At 43.5% G+C, this 23,372-nt stretch overlaps 1 protein-coding gene across 1 annotated transcript in view; it reads right to left on the minus strand.

Annotated features, from left to right (window-relative positions):
* Nucleotides 1-23,372, minus strand: part of TEX11 (testis expressed 11) — a 1,801,876-nt gene that overhangs the window by 84,830 nt on the left and 1,693,674 nt on the right. Inside the window, exon 22 of the mRNA XM_040406306.1 lies at nt 5,817-5,925. Coding sequence (XP_040262240.1) covers nt 5,817-5,925 — 109 coding nt within the window. The remainder of the gene's footprint in view (nt 1-5,816; nt 5,926-23,372) is intronic.

The following is a 23,372-nucleotide window of genomic DNA, read 5'->3' on the forward strand; positions in this document are numbered from 1 at the left end:
CTGTGGCAGAACGGCCACGTCCTCTCCCAGCACCAGAGGGTCCACTAACACCACCACGACCATGTCCACGTCCGCGTCCCTTATTAGATGTTTTCCTCATTGTTCCCGTTCACCACAATTTTGAGAATGGCAAATTTGGGAATAGTTTTTCAACCCAGAAAAAAAAGTGTGCTTTTACGGTCACTACAAATAACTTGACCAGCTAAAACAGTACAGATTTGCTTGAATAGAAATGTGAGACCTGTTTTTTTTTGCACTGTTTGACAGGTTAAGGTTTAATCTCAGAATCAGACTTCTATCTGCACGGTAGCGTGTGTCTTAGGTTTTTCTGAATGACACTATCAGTACCTTCAATGTAAGATATCCTTTTTGGGATAGATTTCAAGTAGGCCTCAAATACCAGAAACTAGTTATTTTGAGAATGGCAAATTTGGGATTAGTTTTTTAACCCAGAAAAAAAAAAGGGCTTTTACGGTCGCTACAAATAACTTGACCAGCTAAAACAGTACAGATTTGCTTGAATAGAAATGTGAGACCTGTTTTTTTTGCACTGTGTGACAGGTTAAGGTTTAATCTCAGAATCAGACTTCTATCTGCACGGTAGCGTGTGTTTTAGGTTTTTCTGAATGACACTATCAGTACCTTCAATGTAAGATATCCTTTTTGGGATAGATTTCAAGTAGGCCTCAAATACCAGAAACTAGTTATTTTGAGAATGGCAAATTTGGGAATAGTTTTTCAACCCAGAAAAATAAGTGTGCTTTTACGGTCACTACAAATAACTTGACCAGCTAAAACAGTACAGATTTGCTTGAATAGAAATGTGAGACAAGTTTTTTTTTGCACTGTTTGACAGGTTAAGGTTTAATCTCAGAATCAGACTTCTATCTGCACGGTAGCGTGTGTCTTAGGTTTTTCTGAATGACACTATCAATACCTTCAATGTAAGATATCTTTTTTGGGATAGATTTCAAGTAGGCCTCAAATACCAGAAACTAGTTATTTGGAGAATGGCAAATTTGGGATTAGTTTTTCAACCCAGAAAAAAAAAAGGGCTTTTACGGTCGCTACAAATAACTTGACCAGCTAAAACAGTACAGATTTGCTTGAATTGAAATGTGAGACCTGTTTTTTTTTGCACTGTGTGACAGGTTAAGGTTTAATCTCAGAATCAGACTTCTATCTGCACGGTAGCGTGTGTCTTAGGTTTTTCTGAATGACACTATCAGTACCTTCAATGTAAGATATCCTTTTTGGGATAGATTTCAAGTAGGCCTCAAATACCAGAAACTAGTTATTTTGAGAATGGCAAATTTGGGAATAGTTTTTCAACCCAGAAAAAAAAGTGTGCTTTTACGGTCACTACAAATAACTTGAGCAGCTAAAACAGTACAGATTTGCTTGAATAGAAATGTGAGACCTGTTTTTTTTTGCACTGTGTGACAGGTTAAGGTTTAATCTCAGAATCAGACTTCTATCTGCACGGTAGCGTGTGTCTTAGGTTTTACTGAATGACACTATCAATACCTTCAATGTAAGATATCCTTTTTGGGATAGATTTCAAGTAGGCCTCAAATACCAGAAACTAGTTATTTTGAGAATGGCAAATTTGGGAATGCTTTTTCAACCCAGAACAAAAAGTGTTCTTTTACGGTCACTACAAATAACTTGACCAGCTAAAACAGTGCAGATTTGGTTGAATAGAGATGTGAGACCTGTTTGCGCTGTGTGACAGGTATAGGTTTAATCACAGAATCAGACTTCTATCTGCACGCTAGCGTGTGTCTTAGGTTTTTCTGAATGACACTATCAGCACCTTCAATGTAAGATATCCTTTTTGGGATAGATTTCAAGTAGGCCTCAAATACCAGAAACTAGTTATTTTGAGAATGGCAAATTTGGGAATAGTTTTTCAACCCAGAAAAAAAAGTGTGCTTTTACGGTCACTACAAATAACTTGACCAGCTAAAACAGTACAGATTTGGTTGAATAGAAATGTCAGGTCTATTTTTTAGGCGCTGGGTGACAGGCTCAACTTGCCCCTGATGTAATATATGGCCAAAAAATAACCACACTGTTGATGGTTAAATGCACTTGGGTGACACAGGCTCAGCCTGCACCAGATGTAGTATATGGCCAAAAAATAATCAGACTGTTGATGGTTAAATGCACTTGGGTGACACAGGCTCAGCCTGCACCAGATGTAGTATATGGCCAAAAAATAATCAGACTGTTGATGGTTAAATGCACTTGGGTGACACAGGCTCAGCCTGCACCAGATGTAGTATATGGCCAAAAAATAATCAGACTGTTGATGGTTAAATGCACTTGGGTGACACAGGCTCAGCCTGCAGCTGATGTAGTATATGGCCAAAAAATAACCAGACTGTGGATGGTTAAATGCACTTCGGTGACACAGGCTCAGCCTGCAGCTGATGTAGGATATAGCACAAAATAACCACACTATCGATGGTTAAATACACTTGGTGATAGCTTGTGCTGGCGCACCACAAGTCACAAAATGGCCGCCGATCACCCCAGAAAAAAAGTGATCTAAAAACGCTCTGGGCAGCCTCAAAAAAGTGAGCAAGTCAATAATAGCACTTCAATGATCCACAGCTGCAGATCGATCACAGAATGAAGTCTTTTGGAGGAGTTAATCTGCCTAATCTCGCCCTAACGTCGCAGCTGCAACCTCTCCCTACACTGATCATAGCAGAGTGACGTGCGGCGCTACGTGACTCCAGCTTAAATAGGCTGGGTCACATGCTGCACTGGCCAATCACAGCCATGCCAATAGTAGGCATGGCTGTGAAGGCCTCTTGGGCCAAGTGGTATGACGCTTGTTGATTGGCTGCTTTGCAGCCTTTCAAAAAGCGCCAAGAAAGCGCCAAATACCGAACCCGAACACGGACTTTTACGAAAATGTTCGGGTTCGGGTCCGTGTCACGGACACCCCAAAGTTCGGGTTCGCTCATCCCTATTCCTGAGCCCATTCTGTGATTTCCTTTACAGTAGCATTCCTGTTTGTGGTGCAGTGTCGTTTAAGGGCCCGGAGATCACGGGCATCCAGTATGGTTTTACGGCCTTGACCCTTACGCACAGAGATTGTTCCAGATTCTCTGAATCTTCGGATGATGTTATGCACAGTTGATGATGATAGATGCAAAGTCTTTGCAATTTTTCGCTGGGTAACACCTTTCTGATATTGCTCCACTATCTTTCTGCGCAACATTGTGGGAATTGGTGACCCTCTACCCATCTTGGCTTCTGAGAGACACTGCCACTCTGAGAAGCTCTTTTTATACCCAATCATGTTGCCAATTGACCTAATTAGTGTTAATTGGTCTTCCAGCTCTTCGTTATGCTCAAATTTACTTTTTCCAGCCTCTTAATGCTACTTGTCCCAACTTTTTTGGGATTTGTTGACACCGGGAAAATTGGAATAAACGTATTTTTCCTTTAAAATGATACATTTACTCGGATTAAACGTTTGATATGTCATCTACGTTCTATTACAAATAAAATATTGACATTTGCCATCTCCACATCATTGCATTCAGTTTTTATTCCCAAATTGTTTAGTGTCCCAACTTTTTTGGAATCCGGTTTGTATATATATATATATATATATATATATTACAGATAGTTAGTGGGAGATCAGTCAGTGTAGGTTGTAAATTCTTGAATTCGCAAATATATGACGAATATTCTACCAAATATTTGCGAAATATCGCAACTTCGAATATTGCCCCTGCCGCTCATCACTACTACTGTGGGCAGTCTGGAGCACTATTACTATGGGGAGCTAGCTGTATGGCACTGTTGTTTCTACAGTTTAGTTTTTGGAGGCATTAGGGAGCAGAGTGGGCACAGTACTGGGGGGGGGGGGTGGCAGGATGAAGATGCTGGGGCACCAGGAGGGAAAGGATGATAGAAAAGTGAAGAAACTAAGATCTTTGTGTCGTAAACTCTGCAGAGATGTGGTGCGGCTGAGAGAGCTTATCAAGGCGGTCCCTTCGGAATGGAGAAGATGAGGAGAGAGAGCATCTACCGCAGAGAATGTAATGGATGTAAGAGGTATGTGGAACTGTATGTTTCGTAGTGATGTATATAATGGCCACCCAAATATCTCTAACAGTAGGGCTGGGGGGAGAATTCGGTGTTGGATTGAGAATTCGGCACGGGGTGGGGTATTTCTGTTTTCTTGCCTTCTCTCTGCTCACCATGTACAGTGCAGTTCATTTATCGAAGCTGAGCCCCATTCACTTGATTGAGGGGAATGCCAGAGAAACTACCTGTCCTGGGTGCCAAATACCTTAGGCACTCAACTGCTTCTGACTTGCATGTACATCAAGGTGTGCAAAGGGTTTATTAAAAGTAGTCTTGTGCTACCATGACACACTTCACTAAGTGAATAGATGGTGACCTTGGTTGCAGAACTTAAACATAGCAATGTCACCATGCAACTTGGCAGCAATGACTGTCAATGTTGTTATGTTGCGGAAAAATCCAAACCTGCTAAATTTATGGTTGTATGATGCAACTTTGCCATCATAGGCCACAATGCAAGTCAACTTGTGATCTTATTTTTTATAGCCAAATCACAATTCTAATGTTTAAGCGACCGTAACTGACAGACATAGCGTACACATTTTTTGGTCGAGTAATTGTCTGAGACTTGATGTCGCATGACAAAAGTGCAGCTTGCTGGCCTGCGGGGATTGGAGCTGGAAGGGAGTGGTGGCTGAGGCAATGAGGGTAGTCGTAGTCCTCATGGTGGATAATTGGGGCTACAGAGCTTTCCAGGGCACTGAATGGAGGGGCGCATCCCTTCTTCCCCTGGGGGCACACCCTGGACTTTTGTGGGTTCCAGCTTGGTGGTTGCTGTGGTTGATGTGAGAATGAGCAGTGGGGTGCAAGGCAGGAGAACAGGTGCAGGGCGGTGGATTGTGAAGGCAATGACCTGGCCCGTTTGGTTGGAATAAATAGTGTCTCTTTACTGAATAGATGATGGGAGTTACAATATAAATGCAAGCAGTAGTCACAGTTTTCAGATATTGCACAGAGTAGGCTTTTCCCAAAGGCTGTAGGAGGTGGCTGTAATGACCAAAGGAGTGCAGTCACTCTCAATATACTTTTTGCAATACCCAGTTGCAGGGTGCAGTCCTAGATTGGAATGCCAGTCCATCTCAGAAGTGCAGTGGACGCCAGATGCAATTAACCCTTTCCACATGAGGTTAAGTCTACTGTCACATACGTAAATTTAACGTACTGTCTCATTCCACCATGGCCATTTTTAATGGTCCTCAACCTTTTGTAAATATTTATTGTTTTCTTCCCTCAGGGATCAATCCTTAGTAAAGTTGCTTTCAGGCAGTTTTCCACTCTCAGCAATGGTGTAAGGTGTTGGATAAGAATTATATTTGGCCTGCTTTTGCAGCAGTACAAAGCAAACAGATCTTCACTCTAGCTCTGCTGGCTAGGAATTCTCTATTTTACAAGTCAGTGGGGCAGGGCCAGCCTGTCTCCCGGCAACCAACTAAGAACTGCCAGTTTAACCATTTTCTACAAATATATAAATATTTGAGATACATATTGCGCAAGTCACCTCAGTAAACTTTTTAACAGCTTTAAAAGAATGAAATACAGCACTTTTTAGTAGAAAACTCTGTATTAACCCTTTAGGAGTGATGGGTCACTGCAAAAGTTACCATGTATCTTATCTAGGAGTGAAATACATAGCACTCCAAAATTTGTGGAAATTGCTTTATCCAAACTATCCTAGAAACCAGCTTCATGTACAAATATCATACCTTATTCTGTAGACATTCAATGAGTCCTGCTTCTTATGCAGATTTAAAGCAGCCAATAATACTTTCTTGCAAATTGATGGATAATATGCTGGAACTTCCATTGATAGAGCTAAATTATAAAAAACAAAACAAAAAAAAAACACACACATTATATTATATATTATATTTATTTATTATAAATGCAATGTGTGTGTGTATGTATGTATACAGTGGATATAAAAAGTCTACACACCCCTGTTAAAATGTCAGGTTTCTGTGATGTAAAAAAAATGAGACAAAGATAAATCATTTCAGAACTTTTTCCACCATTAATGTGACCTATAAACTGTACCACTCAATTGAAAAACAAAACTGAAATCTTTTAGGTTGAGGGAAGAAAACAAAAAACCTAAAATAATGTGGTTGCATAAGTGTGCAGACCCTCTTATAACTGGGGATGTAGCTGTGTTTAGAATTAAGCAATCACATTCAAAATCATGTTAAATAGGAGTCAGCATACACCTGCCATCATTTAAAGTGCCTCTGATTAACCCCAAATAAAGTTCAGCTGCTCTAGTTGGTCTTTCTTGAAATTTTCTTAGTCGCATCCCACAGCAAAAGCCATGGTCCACAGAGAGCTTCCAAAGCATCAGAGGGATCTCATTGTTAAAAATTATCAGTCAGGAAAAGGGTACAAAAGAATTTCCAAGGCATTAGATATACCATGGAACACAGTGAGGACAGTCATCATCAAGTGGAGAAAATATGGCACAACAGTGACATTACCAAGAACTGGACGTCCCTCCAAAATTTATGAAAAGACGAGAATAAAACTGGTCTGGGAGGCTACCAAGAGGCCTACAGCAACATTAAAGGGAATCTGTCACCTATTTTGACCATATAAAACCGTTAACATAGCAATGTGCAATAAAGTACCTTCATTCCAGCATGTGTCCTCTTTCTTTTATTCAACTTTTCATTCAGATGAAAAATTGATTTTTCTGATATGCAAATGAAGTCTCAAGGTGCCCAGAGGGGCGTTATTACTTTGCTCTAGTGCCCAGTAACGCCCCCCTGCAGTGCCCAGCCCGCCTTTCTTCCAAGCCCAGCATGCCTCCTAAGAAATAAATGTACTCCCACATACTTGCCGAACGGCGCCGCCCCCTCCACTACGTCATTTAATTTATTCACTGCACCGTCCTTACTTCCTCCTCTCTTGGCCTCCAAAATCCCACGCAGGCGCAGTATCGCTGAGTGCCTGCGCCTGTACGATACTCCTGCTCCAGAGGGCAACAGCCTCAATAGTGTCACTGGGCATGCGCCAAGCCCAGTGACGTAATCAGAGCGCTGTTGCCCTCAGGAGCAGGAGTATCGTACAGGCGCAGGCACTCAGCGATACTGCGCCTGCGCAGGATTTCGGAGGCCAAGAGAGGAGGAAGCAAGGACGGTGCAGTGAATAAATTAAATGATGTAGTGGAGGGGGGCGGCGCCATAGGCCAAGAGAGGAGGAAGCAAGGACGGTGCAGTGAATAAATTAAATGACGTAGTGGAGGGGGCCGCGCCGTTCGGCAAGTATGTGGGAGTACATTTATTTCTTAGGAGGCGTGCTGGGCTTGGAAGAAATGCGGGCTGGGCACTGCAGGGGGGCGTTACTGGGCACTAGAGCAGAGTAATAACGCTCCTCTGGGCACCTTGAGACTTCATTTGCATATCAGAAAAATCGCTTTTTTTATCTGAATGAAAAGTTGAATAAAAGAAAGAGGACACATGCTGGAATGAAGGTACTTTATTGCACATTGCTATGTTAACGGTTTTATATGGTCAAAATAGGTGACAGATTCCCTTTAAAGGAGCTGCAGTAATATCTGGCAAGTACTGGCTGTGTGGTACATGTGACAACAATCTCCCGTATTCTTCATATGTCTGGGCTATGGGGTAGAGTGGCAAGATGAAAGCCTTTTCTTACGAAGAAAAACATCCAAGCCAGGATACATTTTGCAAAAACACATCTGAAGTCTCCCAAAAGCATGTGGGAAAAGGTGTTATGGTCTGATGAAACCAAGGTTGAACTTTTTGGCCATAATTCCAAAAGATATGTTTGGTGCAAAAACAACACTGCATATCACCAAAAGAACACCATACCCACAGTGAAGCATGGTGGTGGCAGCATCATGCTTTGGAGCTGTTTTTCTTCAGCTGGAACTGGGGCCTTAGTTAAGCTAGAGGGGAATTATGAACAGTTCCAAATACCAGTCAATATTGGCACAAAACCTTCAGGCTTCTGCTGGAAAACTGAACATGAAGAGTAACTTCATCTTTCAGCATCACCAGAAGAAGATTAAAGTTTTGGAATGGCCCAGCCAGAGCCCAGACCTGAATCCGATTGAAAATCTGTGGGGTGATCTGAAGAGGGCTGTGCACAGGAGATGCCCTCACAATCTGACTGATTTGGAGTGTTTTTGCAAAGAGGAGTGGGCAAATCTTGCCAAGTCAAAATGTGCCGAGCACATTTTAACAGGGGTGTGTAGACTTTTTATATCCACTGTATATACATGTTTGTACATGCGTGTGTATATATAAAAAAAAAATTATATATATATATATATATATATATATATATATATATATATATATATATAAGAAAAATGGCGGCACTGGCTATTAATAAGAAAAATAGGGTGCACGTTCCTAGGGAATAGACTTCTTACCCCGCAATAAAATCCAGAAAATGGATGGCACTCCAGTTAGATGAAAAAAATGTGATTCCTTTATTCAACCATCCGGTGCAACGTTTCAGCTCTAAATGAGCCTTTTTCATGCTTGAAAAAGGCTCATTTAGAGCCGAAACGTTGCACCGGATGGTTGAATAAAGGAATCAAAATTTTTTCATCTAACTGGAGTGCCGTCCATTTTCTGGATTATATGTATATATATATATATGGGTAACGAAAGCGGGGTAGAGGGAAGAGTGCCAAGGAGGCTAGCCCTGATCTGACACACCCCAACAAGTTTGCAAGGTTGGCATATGAGGGGGGTGTCAGTTCAGGGAGCGCACTGCTGCAGCAGGACACTTCCTCTGCCAGTCAGGGGAATGTCAGCTCCAGTAAGCAGGGGACCAGGAGGGCAGGTCAGGCCAGACAGCTGCTGGTAGTGGGAGACTCAATTATTAGGGGTACAGATAGGGTGATCTGTCACAAAGACCGGGATCGTTGAATGGTGTGTTGTCTTCTTGGCGCTCCAGTTCGACGCATCGCAGATCAGGTTGACAGATTACTGGGAGGGGCTGGAGAAGATCCAGCAGTCATGGTCCATATCGGAACCAATGACAAAGTTAGAGGTAGGTGGAGCATCCTTAAAAATGATTGTAGGAATTTAGGTCACAAGCTTAAGGCAAGGACCTCAAAGGTAGTGTTTTCCATACTATCTGCACCACGAGCCACACAAGAAAGGCAGCGGGAGATTAGGGAGGTTAGCAAGTGGCTCAATAACTGGTGTAGAAAGGAGGGGTTCGAGTTCCTGGAGAACTGGGCCGACGTCTTGGTCCGCTACAGGCTCTATCGTAGGGATGGGCTGCACCTCAAAGAGGAAGGCGCAGCTGTTTTGGGGGAAAAGATGGCTAAAAGGTTGGAGGAGTGTTTAAACTAAGGACTGGGGGGAGGATAATTACATTATAGGAGGGGAAGATAGTGCAGCTAGAGACCTGGGGCCAGGTAAAGGAACTGGGGGAGGAATGGAAGGAGGGACTAGAACAGTTCAGAAGGAAAGGTGTAGGGTAAAAAATATACATAAACCTCTTAATTGTATGTATACTAATGCCAGAAGCCTGATAGCTATGACTGGGCGGTTAACGTACAGTATTTCAGTCTGTTTAGCAAGGATTGTCAAAACCGGAGAGGGGTTTGTCTTTATATAAAATCCTGTCCAAAGCCCACACTCTGGGAAGATATAAGTAAGGGTCATGAACATGTGGAGTCACTGTGGGTAGAAATACATGGAGGAAAAAACAATAATAAAATACTAATAGGAGTTTATTATAAGCCACCTAATATACCAGTCCATAGAAAATCTACTTCTAAACTAAATAGACGAGGCGGCAACTCATAATGAGGTCGTTATTATGGTGGACTTCAACTACCCAGATATAGACTGGAAAACGGAAACCTGTACATCTCATAAAGGAAACAGGTTCTTGGCAATAACCAAAGACAATTACCTTTCCCAACTGGTTCAGGACCCAACTAGAGTGACGCCACACTGGACTTATATTAACCAATAGACCTGACAGAACAACAGATGTGCAGGTTGGGGGACAATAGGGAAATAGTGAGCATAAAGTAATAACCTTCCAATTGTCATTCAAAGGAGTGTTTCTTCAGGGAGGAACAAAAATACCAAACTTTATAAAAGCAAAATTTAGCCAACTAAGAGAGGCCATAGGCCTAACTAATTGGGACAATGTCCTCAAAAATAAAAATACAGCTACAAAATGAGATATTTTTAAAAGCTAATTGTGAGAGGTACATACCTTATGGGAATAAAAGTTTAAAAAACCAATGTGGATGTGTAAAAAAACTAATGTGGATAAATAGAAGTGTAAAGAAAGCAATAAATGACAAAAATAAAGCATTTCAAATTACTAAAACAGGAGGGTAGCGAGGAAGCATTGAAAAACTATAAGGAAAAAATTGAATATGTAAAAGACAAATAAAAGCAGCCAAACTAGAGACCAATAGATTAACCACCTCAGCCCCCAGTGCTTAAACACCCTGAAAGACCAGGCCACTTTTTACACTTCTGACCTACACTACTTTCACCGTTTATTGATCGGTCATGCAACTTACCACCCAAATGAATTTTACCTCCTTTTCTTCTCACTAATAGAGCTTTCATTTGGTGGTATTTCATTGCTGCTGACATTTTTACATTTTTTGTTATTAATCGAAATTTAACGATTTTTTGGCAAAAAAATGACATTTTTCACTTTCAGTTGTAAAGTTTTGCAAAAAAAACGAGATCCATATATAAATTTTGCTCTAAATTTATTGTTCTACATGTCTTTGATAAAAAAAAAATGTTTGGGTAAAAAAAAAAATGGTTTGGGTAAAAGTTATAGCGTTTACAAACTATGGTACAAAAATGTGAATTTCCGCTTTTTGAAGCAGCTCTGACTTTCTGAGCACCTGTCATGTTTCCTGAGGTTCTACAATGCCCAGACAGTACAAACACCCCACAAATGACCCCATTTCGGAAAGTAGACACCCTAAGGTATTTGCTGATGGGCATAGTGAGTTCATAGAACTTTTTATTTTTTGTCACAAGTTAGCGGAAAATGATGATTTTTTTTTTTTCTTACAAAGTCTCATATTCCACTAACTTGTGACAAAAAATAAAAAGTTCTATGAACTCACTATGCCCATCACGAAATACCTTGGGGTCTCTTCTTTCCAAAATGGGGTCACTTGTGGGGTAGTTATACTGCCCTGGCATTCTAGGGGCCCAAATGTGTGGTAAGGAGTTTGAAATCAAATTCTGTAAAAAATGACCAGTGAAATCCGAAAGGTGCTCTTTGGAATATGGGCCCCTTTGCCCACCTAGGCTGCAAAAAAGTGTCACACATCTGGTATCTCTGTATTCAGGAGAAGTTGGGGAATGTGTTTTGGGGTGTCATTTTACATATACCCATGCTGGGTGAGAGAAATATTTTGGCAAAAGACAACTTTTCCCATTTTTTTATACAAAGTTGGCATTTGACCAAGATATTTATCTCACCCAGCATGGGTATATGTAAAAAGACACCCCAAAACACATTCCTCAACTTCTCCTGAATACAGAGATACCAGATGTGTGACACTTTTTTGCAGCCTAGGTGGGCAAAGGGGCCCATATTCCAAAGAGCACCTTTCGGATTTCACTGGTCATTTTTTACAGAATTTGATTTCAAACTCCTTACCACACATTTGGGCCCCTAGAATGCCAGGGCAGTATAACTACCCCACAAGTGACCCCATTTTGGAAAGTAGACACCCCAAGGTATTCGCTGATGGGCATAGTGAGTTCATGGAAGTTTTTATTTTTTGTCACAAGTTAGTGGAATATGAGACTTTGTAAGAAAAAAATAAATAAAAAAAAAATCAGCATTTTCCACTAACTTGTGACAAAAAATAAAAAATTCTAGGAACTCGCCATGCCCCTTACGGAATACCTTGGGGTGTCTTCTTTCCAAAATGGGGTCACTTGTGGGGTAGTTATACTGCCCTGGCATTTTCCAGGGGCCCTAATGTGTGGTAAGTAGGTAAATGACCTGTGAAATCCGAAAGGTGCTCTTTGGAATGTGGGCCCCTTTGCCCACCTAGGCTGCAAAGAAGTGTCACACATGTGGTATCTCCGTACTCGGGAGAAGTTGGGGAATGTGTTTTGGGGTGTCATTTTACATATACCCATGCTGGGTGAGATAAATATCTTGGTCAAATGCCAACTTTGTATAAAAAAATGGGAAAAGTTGTCTTTTGCCAAGATATTTCTCTCACCCGGCATGGGTATATGTAAAATGACACCCCAAAACACATTCCCCAACTTCTCCTGAGTACGGCGATACCAGATGTGTGACACTTTTTTGCAGCCTAAATGCGCAAAGGGGCCCACATTCCTTTTATGAGGGCATTTTTAGACATTTGGATCCCAGACTTCTTCTCACGCTTTAGGGCCCCTAGAATGCCAGGGCAGTATAAATACCCCCCATGTGACCCCATTTTGGAAAGAAGACACCCCAAGGTATTCAATGAGGGGCATGGCGAGTTCATAGAAATTTTTTTTTTTTTGGCACAAGTTAGCGGAAATTGATTTTATTTATTTTTTTCTCACAAAGTCTCCCTTTCCGCTAACTTGGGACAAAAATTTCAATCTTACATGGACTCAATATGCCCCTCACGGAATACCTGGGGGTGTCTTCTTTCCGAAATGGGGTCACATGTGGGGTATTTATACTGCCCTGGCATTCTAGGGGCCCTAAAGCGTGAGAAGAAGTCTGGAATATAAATGTCTAAAAAATTTTACGCATTTGGATTCCGTGAGGGGTATGATGAGTTCATGTGAGATTTTATTTTTTGACACAAGTTAGTGGAATATGAGACTTTGTAAGAAAAAAAAAAAATTTCCGCTAACTTGGGCCAAAAAAATGTCTGAATGGAGCCTTACAGAGGGGTGATCAATGACAGGGGGGGTGATCAATGACAGGGGGGTGATCAATGACAGGGGGGTGATCAGGGAGTCTATATGGGGTGATCACCACAGTCATTGATCACGCCCCTGTAAGGCTCCATTCAGACGTCCGTGTGCGTTTTGCGGATCCGATCCATCTATCAGTGGATCCGTAAAAATCATGCGGACATCTGAATGGAGCTTTACAGGGGGGTGATCAATGACAGGGGGGTAATCAATGACAGGGGGGTGATCAGGGAGTCTATATGGGGTGATCACCACAGTCATTGATCATGCCCCTGTAAGGCTCCATTCAGACGTCCGTGTGCGTTTTGCGGATCCGATCCATCTATCAGTGGATCCGTAAAAATCATGCGGACGTCTGAATGGAGCTTTACAGGGGGGTGATCAATGACAGGGGGGTAATCAATGACAGGGGGGTGATCAGGGAGTCTATATGGGGTGATCACCACAGTCATTGATCATGCCCCTGTAAGGCTCCATTCAGACGTCCGTGTGCGTTTTGCGGATCCGATCCATCTATCAGTGGATCCGTAAAAATCATGCGGACGTCTGACTGGAGCTTTACAGGGGGGTGATCAATGACAGGGGTGTAATCAATGACAGGGGGGTGATCAGGGAGTCTATATGGGGTGATCACCACAGTCATTGATCATGCCCCTGTAAGGCTCCATTCAGACGTCCGTGTGCGTTTTGCGGATCCGATCCATCTATCAGTGGATCCGTAAAAATCATGCGGACGTCTGAATGGAGCTTTACAGGGGTGTGATCAATGACAGGGGGGTAATCAATGACAGGGGGGTGATCAGGGAGTCTATATGGGGTGATCAGGGGTGATCAAGGGTGAATAAGGGGTTAATAAGTGACGGGGGGGGGGGGGTGTAGTGTAGTGTGGTGCTTGGTGCAACATATTACTGAGCTACCTGTGTCCTCTGGTGGTCGATCCAAACAAAGGGGACCACCAGAGGACCAGGTAGCAGGTATATTAGACGCTGTTATCATAACAGCGTCTAATATACCTGTTAGGGGTTAAAAAAATCACATCTCCAGCCTGCCAGCGAACGATCGCCGCTGGCAGGCTGGAGATCCACTTTCTTACCTTCCGTTCCTGTGAGCGCGCGCGCCTGTGTGCGCGCGTTCACAGGAAATCTCGGCCATCGCGAGAGGACGCGCCGGCGCGTCCACTCGGAATGAATCAACCACCTCCAGGACGCGTCTGTGCGTACAGCGGTCCGGAGGTGGTTAATTGCCAAAGAGAGTAAACCTAACCCTAAAATGTTCTTCAATTATATAAATGGTAAAAATTATAAATCTGAAGGTGTCGGCCCTTTACAGAGTGATGAGGGGGGAGTTGAAAAGAGCGATGAGGAGAAAGCAAAGCTATAAAAAAAATTAAAAATTCTCCACTGTATTCACTGAAGAAAATAAACCGTCAGATGAAATACAGAATGTAAAAGTAAATTCCCACTTAAAAGTGCCCTGTCTAACTCAGGAAGAAGTACAGCAGCGTCTTAAAAAGATTAAAATAGACAAATTGCCAGGACCGGATGGCATACACCCCCATATCCTAAGAGAATTAAGTAATGTCATAGCCAGACCCTTATTTCTGATATTAAAGTGGCAGATGAGGTTTAACACTGACAAATGTAAGGTTATGCACATGGGAAGGAATAATGCAATTCATCAGTACATGGAAAAGGACCTAGGAATTTTAGTGAACAGTAAACTAAACTGTAGAAACCAGTGTCAGGCAGCTGCTGCCAAGGCCAATAAGATAATGGGTTGCATCAAAAGGGGCATAGATGCCCATGATGAGAACATAGTCCTGCCACTTCACAAATCACTAGTCAGACCACACATGGAGTACTGTGTACAGTTCTGGGCTCCTGTGAATAAGGCAGACATGGCAGAGCTGGAGAGGGTTCAGAGGAGGAAACTAAAGTAATAACTGGAATGAGTGGACTACAGTACCCAGAAAGATTACCAAAATGAGGGTTATTCACTTTAGAAAAAAAACTATTTAAGGGAGATCTAATAACTATGTATAAATATATCAGGAATCAGTACAGAGATCTCTCCCATCATCTATTTATCCCTACCACTGTGACTGTCATGAGGGGACATCCTCTGCGTCTGGAGGAAAGAAGGTTTGTACACAAACATAGAAGAGGGTTCTTTACGGTAAGAGCAGTGAGACTATGGAACTCTCTGCCTGAGGAGGTGGTGATGGTGAGTTCACTAAAAGATTTCAAGAGGGGCCTGGATGTATTTCTGGAGTGTAATAATATTACAAGCTATAGCTACTAGAGAAGGGTCGTTGATCCAGGGAGTTATTCTGAATGCCTGATTAGAGTCAGGAAGGATTTTTTTCCCCCTAAAGTGGGGAAAATTGGCTTCTACCTCAGTTTTTTTTTTGCCTTCCTCTGGATCAACTTGCAGAATAACAGACTGAACTGGATGGACAGATGTCTTTTTTCAGTTTTATGAACTATGTTGCTACCTATATACAGTCAGGTCCATAAATATTGGGACATCAACACAATTCTAACATTTTCGGCTCTATACACCACCACAATGGATTTGAAATGAAACAAACAAGATGTGCTTCAACTGCAGACTGATATATTTTATTTGAGGGTATTTACATCCAAATCAGGTGAACGGTGTAGGAATTACAACAGTTGAAAGCCGGATATCGACCGTATCCACTATAATGTGACATCTACAGTACCCCTCCCCTTTAACAGTGACCACCACAGCAGCCGCCCCTTTATTAGTGACCTTCACAGTACCCCGTCTCGTTAACAGTGATTTCCACAATAACCTGCTCCCTTAACAGTGACCTCTACAGAGCTCTGTTCCCTTAAAATGTGACCTCCACAACACCCCACCCCTTAACACTGACCTCCATAGCGAACCGCCCCTTTAACTGTGACCTCCACAGTTCCCTGTCCCCTTAACAGAGACTTTCACAGTGCCCGCACCCTTATCAGTGACCTCCACAGCAGCCCTTTAACATTGACCTCAACAGCATCCCACCCCCTTAACAGTTACCTCCACAGCAGCACGCCCCTTTATTAGTGACCTCCACAGAACTCCATCTCCTTAAGGGTCCATTTACACGTCCGCAAAATGGATCCGCATCCATTCCGCAATTTTGAGGAACGGGTGCAGACCAATTCATTTTCAATGGGGCCGGAATGAGCTGTCCGCATCCGCATTTGCGGATCCGCACTTCCGCATCCATGCTTCCGTTTCCACAAAAAAATAGAACATGTCCTATTCTTGTCCGCAATGGCGGACAAGATTAGGCATTTTCTATTATAGTGCCGGCGATGTGCAGTCCGCAAATTGCGGAATGCACATTGCCGTGTCCCTGTTTTGCGGATCCGCGAAACACTTACAGACGTGCGAATGGACCCCAACAGTGATTACCACAACACCCCGTCTCCTTAACTGTGACCTCCACAGCAGCCTGCCCCTAGGATGGCCAGAGGTTCGGTTTTAGGCCTTTCAGACTCCCTGTTCTCCGTCTGGCGCAGGGCCTGGATGGACACACGGATATTCTTTTGAACAGCTTACTCTCAGACAGCAGCACTGTGCTGTCTGAGCGTGAGCTGCAGGGAGAAAGTCACCCTCCCTCCCACCCCTGTAGCTGACAGGAGTTGATTTTTACCTCAATCCCCTTCAGCTGTGGAGTGGGAGGATGCGTGGCTTAGTGTGACCTCGGGGCGGGGTTTTTAAGTCCATCTTTTGAGGGTGGGCTGAATGGCCACCCTACCTTCCCCCTGAACTGTGACCTCCACAGCACTCCGCTCCCTTAATAGTGTCACCCACAGCGCCCTGCCCCTTTGAATCTGACCTGCAGCAGTGAAGAAAAATGGCAGGATTGTTATGGAAACCTGGTGTAAAACTGTGTGTATGTGGAGACTAAGGACCTTCTATTGGCTGATAAGGGACTTGTGACCATGTATATGGCAGTTGGGATATGAAGAGAAAGACCTGCAGGCTTCTATTAGCTAATTTAGGTCATGTGATGTGCCATATTTGAATTTTTTGAGAAAATCTCAGAAACGGTACGTGCTAGAGAGCGGAGACCCTCTAGGACACCTGATGTATCTGTGTGGCAAATTTCGTGATTGTAAATGAGACGGTGCGGATTCCTTTAGCGGACATACATACACACATACAGTCAGCTTTATATATTCGAGATATATATCCCTTCCAATAAATAGTAAAAAAAGGTTCCTATTATAATACATTTTTATTAATGTACCATGATTAAAACATAAAAATAAGTACTAAGTTGTAGAGAATACAAATTTATGCCACTGTGCAATATCTCATGATTATATACAAAGTAATACACAATATTAACCTCCTCCCGACCGCCTAACGCAGGGATGCGTCCTGCGGGCGGCCGGGTTATTCCTCGTAGACGCATTGGCGCGTCATCTCGCGAGACGCGAGATTACGCGCATAGCCGACCCGCACATGCGCAGTGCGGGTCGGGAAAAGTTACAGGAGAAGTTTGTCACCAGCCTGACAGCCAATGATCATCGCTGGCAGGTTGGTGACTTTTAAAAAATCGAATCACAAGCCATTTAACACATTATATTTATAAATATAATGTGTTAAATGGCTTCTGTGCTCTCTGCTGGGTCCTTTTCGTCGGTTGGTCCCAGCAGAGAGCACATATCACTGTGAGTACACCAAGCACAACACATTTAGCCCGAGATCACCCCCCCCCCATCACCCCAATTAACCCCTTGATCACCCCTGTCATTCACTAGTGAAAGGGAAAAAAGTGATCAGTGTAAACTGTCACTTTTTTTTTTTTCCACCAGTATTGACTGTTAGGTTTAGATTATTTTAGGCCCCTTTGGAATATAGCTTCAGTTAGTGCGCAGCCCACCGCATTGCACCGCAGTCACTGATTCGCTAATTAGCGTATCGCTAATCAGCATTGGTACTTTTATACAGGGTGGGCCATTTATATGGATACACCTTAATAAAATGGGAATGGTTGGTGATATTAACTTCCTGTTTGTGGCACATTAGTATATGTGAGGGGGAAAACTTTTCAAGATGGGTGATGACCATGGCGGCCATTTTGAAGTCGGCCATTTTGAATCCAACTTTTGTTTTTTCAATAGGAAGAGGGTCATGTGACACATCAAACTTATTGGGAATTTCTCAAGAAAAACAATGGTGTGCTTGGTTTTAACGTAACTTTATTCTTTCATGAGTTATTTACAAGTTTCTGACTACTTATAAAATGTGTTCAATGTTGTGTTGGATTGTCAATGCAACCCTCTTCTCCCACTCTTCACACACTGATAGCAACACCGCATGAGAAATGCTAGCACAGGCTTCATGTATCTGTAGTTTCAGGTGCTGCACATCTCGTATCTTCACAGCATAGACAATTGCCTTCAGATGACCCCAAAGATAAAAGTCTAAGGGGGTCAGATCGGGAGACCTTGGGAGCCATTAAACTGGCCCACAACGACCAATCCACTTTCCAGAAAACTGTTCATCTAGGAATGCTCGGACCTGACACCCATAATGTGGTGGTGCACCATCTTGCTGGAAAAACTTATGCTTCAGTGCATAAAGAGGGAAACACATCATCATGTAGCAATTTCGCATATCCAGTGGCCTTGAGGTTTCCATTGATGAAGAATGGCCCCACTATCTTTGTACCCCATATACCACACCATACCATCAATTTCTTTGTTCCAACAGTCTTGGAGGGATCTATCCAATGTGGGTTAGTGTCAGACCAATAGCGGTGGTTTTGTTTGTTAACTTCACCATTCACATAAAAGTTTGCCCCATCACTGAACAAAATCTTCTGCGTAAACTGAGGGTCCTGTTCCAATTTTTGTTTTGCCCATTCTGCAAATTCAGTGCGCCGATCTGGGTCATCCTTGTTGAGATGCTGCAGTAGCTGGAGTTTGTAAGGGTGCCATTTGTGAGTAGCTAATATCCGCCGAAGGGATGTTCGACTAATGCCACTCTCCAGTGACATGCGGCGAGTGCTACGCTGTGGGCTCTTGCTGAATGAAGCTAGGACAGCCACTGATGTTTCTTCATTAGAGACAGATTTCATGCGTCCACATTTTGGCAAATCCAACACTGAACCAGTTTCACGAAACTTAGCAAGCAGTTTGCTAACTGTAGCATGGGAGATGGGTGGTCTCGTAGGGTGTCTTGCATTGAAATCTGCTGCAATGAGTTTGATGTGTCACATGACCCTCTTCCTATTGAAAAAACAAAAGTTGGATTCAAAATGGCCGACTAACAGGAAGTTAATATCACCAACCATTCCCATTTTATTAAGGTGTATCCATATAAATGGCCCACCCTGTAGTATCTGTAAGTGATCAGAACTGATCACAGTCAGATCTATAATAGTATTAGTGTCACCTTAGCTCGCCCTCCACCCAAAACGCAGTGTTTGCCCAATCAGGCCTGATCGGTCGCCCACACGTGCGTTCACCCACGCCCGCCCTGCCGCAGTGACACATTTTTTTTATTTTTTAGCACTGCACATTCACTACACAAGCGCTGCGGCGATAAAAAAATCTGTTTTGATATTTTTTATCAATCGCAGCGGCTTCCTGTACTTCGCTAGCCTCCCATTTGTAAGACAGGCTTGCTTTTTTTTCTTGGGTAGTCTCAAGGAATACCCCCTAAATTTAGTTGACCAAATGGCAAGTAAGGGGTATTCTTCTGAAGAGGCCTACAGGCTTCTGACCCAGTCGGATGAGGAATAGGAACCCTCATCTGACGAATCCAGCGGGTCAGAATACGAACCTGTAGAAAGCAGTGGCAGTCTGACCCAAAGTTCGGACGATGAGGTTGAGGTCCCTGATACCACCAGGCGTACCCCGCCCCGTGTTGCTAGACCACAGGTTACGCAGGATCCGCTTCAAGGGCAGCAGAGTGGGGCTGGCGCTGTCGGATTACGTGGTGAGGCATACACCAGCAGCGCAGCCCATCCTGGACCTAGTACCAGCACTGCCGTAGAACATGGTGAAGTGGCTAGCACCAGAAGGGCAGTTGAAGCTGGTACGGTGGCATGTGCAGTAGTTCCCCCGTCGCAGCCACTGCACAGACAGGCCCCTAGAGTCCCTGAGGTGCTGGCAAACCCTGAATGGCAGCCCCCATCTTCATCTTCAGCCGCACCAGTAGTTCCCCCTTTCACCGCCCAGTCTGGAGTTCGGGTTAAGACAGCTCAGATCAGATCGGCACTGGGGTTTTTTGAGCTGTTCTTCACTGCGGAGCTCTTAGACTTAGTCGTGGCAGAAACAAACCGGTATACCACTCAATTTATAGCCGCCAACCCGGGAAGCTTTTATGCCCAGTCTTTCCGGTGAAAACCCGTCCAAGTTTCCGAATTTAAAACTTTTCTGGGCCTTCTCCTCAACATGGGCCTGACAAAAAAGCATGAATTGCGGTCATATTGGTCCACGAACCCAATTCATCACATGCCCATGTTCTCTGCTGCAATGTCCAGGACACGATTTGAGACCATCCTGCGTTTCCTGCACTTTAGTGATAATACTACCTCTCATCCCAGAGGCCACCCAGCTTTTGACCGGCTCCACAAAATTCGGCCCCTCATAGACCACTTTAACACCAAATTTGCAGATTTGCATACCTCTGAGAAAAACATCTGCATAGACGAGTCCCTGATACATTTTACCGGGTGCCTTGGCTTCAAACAATACATCCCAAGCAAGCGCGCCCGGTATGGGGTCAAATTGTATAAGCTCTATGAAAGGGCCACAGGCTATACGCACAAATTCCGTGTCTATGAGGGTAAAGCTCGGACCCTGGAGCCGGTCGGTTGCCCTGACTACCTGGGGAGCAGTGGGAAGACATTGGTGTCACCCTTATTTGGCAAGGGGTACCACCTTTATGTGGACAATTTCTACACAAGTGTGCCCCTCTTCAGGCATTTGTTTCTAGAACAGATTGGCTGTCGTGGCACCGCGCGACCTAGTCGCCGGGGCTTCCCCCAACGGCTCGTTACCACCCGTCTTGCAAGGGGGGAGAGGGCTGCCTTGTGTAACGAAGAACTGCTCGCGGTGAAATGGAGAGACAAGCGTGACGTTTACATGCTCTCCTCCATTCACGCAGACACGACAATCCAAATTGAACGAGCAACTGGAGTCATTGAAAAGCCCCTCTGTGTCCACAACTATAATTTGCTCATGGGAGGGGTGGACTTCAATGACCAGATGTTGGTTCCTTATTTATTCTCCCACAGGACCAGACGCTGGTATAAGAAAGGTGTCTGTATACCTAATTCAATTGGCTATGTACAATAGTTTTGTTCTCTACAGTAAGGCTGGGAGAACAAGATTCTTCCTCAAATTTCAGGAAGAGATCATCGAGAACCTCCTGTATCCAGGAGGTTCCCTGGCCCCATCCACCAGTGTAGTGAGCCGTCTACACGAGCGACATTTCCCCAATGTCGTTGCTGGTACCTCAAACCAAGCGCCACCCCGAAAAAGATGTCGTGTCTGTAGCAGGAGTGGAATAAGGCGTGACACCCGCTATTTCTGTCCTGACTGCCCTGACCACCCTGCCCTATGCTTAGGGGAGTGTTTCCGGAAGTACCACACATAGGTACACTTAGTATAGGGATTGCGTGACACAGGACAGGCACACAGGGGTCTTAGGGCCCTTTCACACAGAGCTGCTGCAAACCTCTCCTTTCACCTGGGACAAAGTGCATAATGTACTTCGCCACATCTCTGAGCGATTTGCGCTTTGCACATTGTCCCATGGGGAAGGAAAGGTTTGTCCTATAAAGGTAAAAAAATATAAATAAATCACAGGTAAGCAAATAAGTTAATGTTCCAAAAGTTCAATAAAGTTTATAAAAGTTAATGTTCTGTTTAAAATGTTATATAAAGTTAATGTTAATAAATTTATTGCGTTGCGGCCTATTTTTTTTTTGTTTTGTTTTTTTACCTTCTAGGTGGACCAACCGATGAACCAGCTGCAGCACTGATGTGCATTCTGACAGAAGCATTGTGCTGCTGTCAGATTACACAAAAGTCGGTGTATGCGACGCTGCAAGATGAGATTTCTCCTCTACAGTAAAAAAGATACGTTTGCCGAGGCTTATGAGCTGAGGGGCGGTGTTCATATGCTTTGGCAAACACTTTGTATATAAAAAAAAAAATCCGGCAATGATTTATTCATCCACATCGATTGATGTGAATGGAGAAATCGGGTTTGCCAGGGCATACAGGCTGAGTGGGTTCGGATGTTGGGCGGAGCTCCTATGTCCTGGCAGACGCCTTTCCCCTCCTTTTTTTTTTTTTGCACATTTTTTGGCAGAGATTTTTTCATCCACATTGATCGATGCGAATGAAGAAATCTGTGCTGTTCATTTTTTATTTCAGCCCAGAGGCTGAACGGAAAAAAAAATCTCATTACCCGTATGCTCAATATAAGGAGAATAGCAGAAACTCCTAATTGTGGAGACCCTCAAATGCCAGGGCAGTACAAACACCCCACAAATGACCCCATTTTGGAAATAAGACACCCCAAGGTATTCGCTGAGGGGCATATTGAGTCCATGAAAGATTGAACTTTTTGTCCCAAGTTAGCGGAAAGGGAGACTTTGTGAGAATAAACAAAAAAAAAATCCATTTCCGCTAACTTGTGCCAAAAAAAAAATCTTCTATGAACTCGCCATGCCCTTCATGCAATACCTTGGGGTGTCTTCATTCCAAAATGGGGTCACATGTGGGGTATTTATACTGCCCTGGCATTTTAGGGGCCCTAAAGCGTGAGAAGAAGTCTGGAATCCAAATGTCTAAAAATGCCCTACTAAAAGGTACTCATTGGAATTTGGGCCCCTTTGCGCACCTAGGCTGCAAAAAAGTGTCACACATGTGGTATCGCCATACTCAGGAGAAGTAGGGCAATGCGTTTTGGGGTGTATTTTTACATATACCCATGCTGGGTGAGAGAAATATCTCTGTAAAATGACAACTTTGTATAAAAAAAATTGGAAAAGTATGTAAAAATATGCCCCAAAACGCATTGCCCTACTTCTCCTGAGTACGGCGATACCACATGTGTGACCCTTTTTTGCTGCCTAGGTGCGCAAAGGGGCCCAAATTCCAATGAGTATCTTTACGATTTCACAGGACATTTTTTACGCATTTGGATTCCAAACTACTTCTCACGCTTTAGGTCCCCTAAAATGCAAGGGCAGTATAAATACCCCACAAGTGACCCCATTTTGGAAAGAAGACACCCCAAGGTATTTTGTGAGGGGCATGGCGAGTTCATGTAAAATTTTATTTTTTGTCACAAGTTAGTGGA

This window comes from Bufo bufo, chromosome 8 (genome assembly GCF_905171765.1).
Source record: "Bufo bufo chromosome 8, aBufBuf1.1, whole genome shotgun sequence".
Lineage (NCBI taxonomy): Eukaryota > Metazoa > Chordata > Amphibia > Anura > Bufonidae > Bufo > Bufo bufo.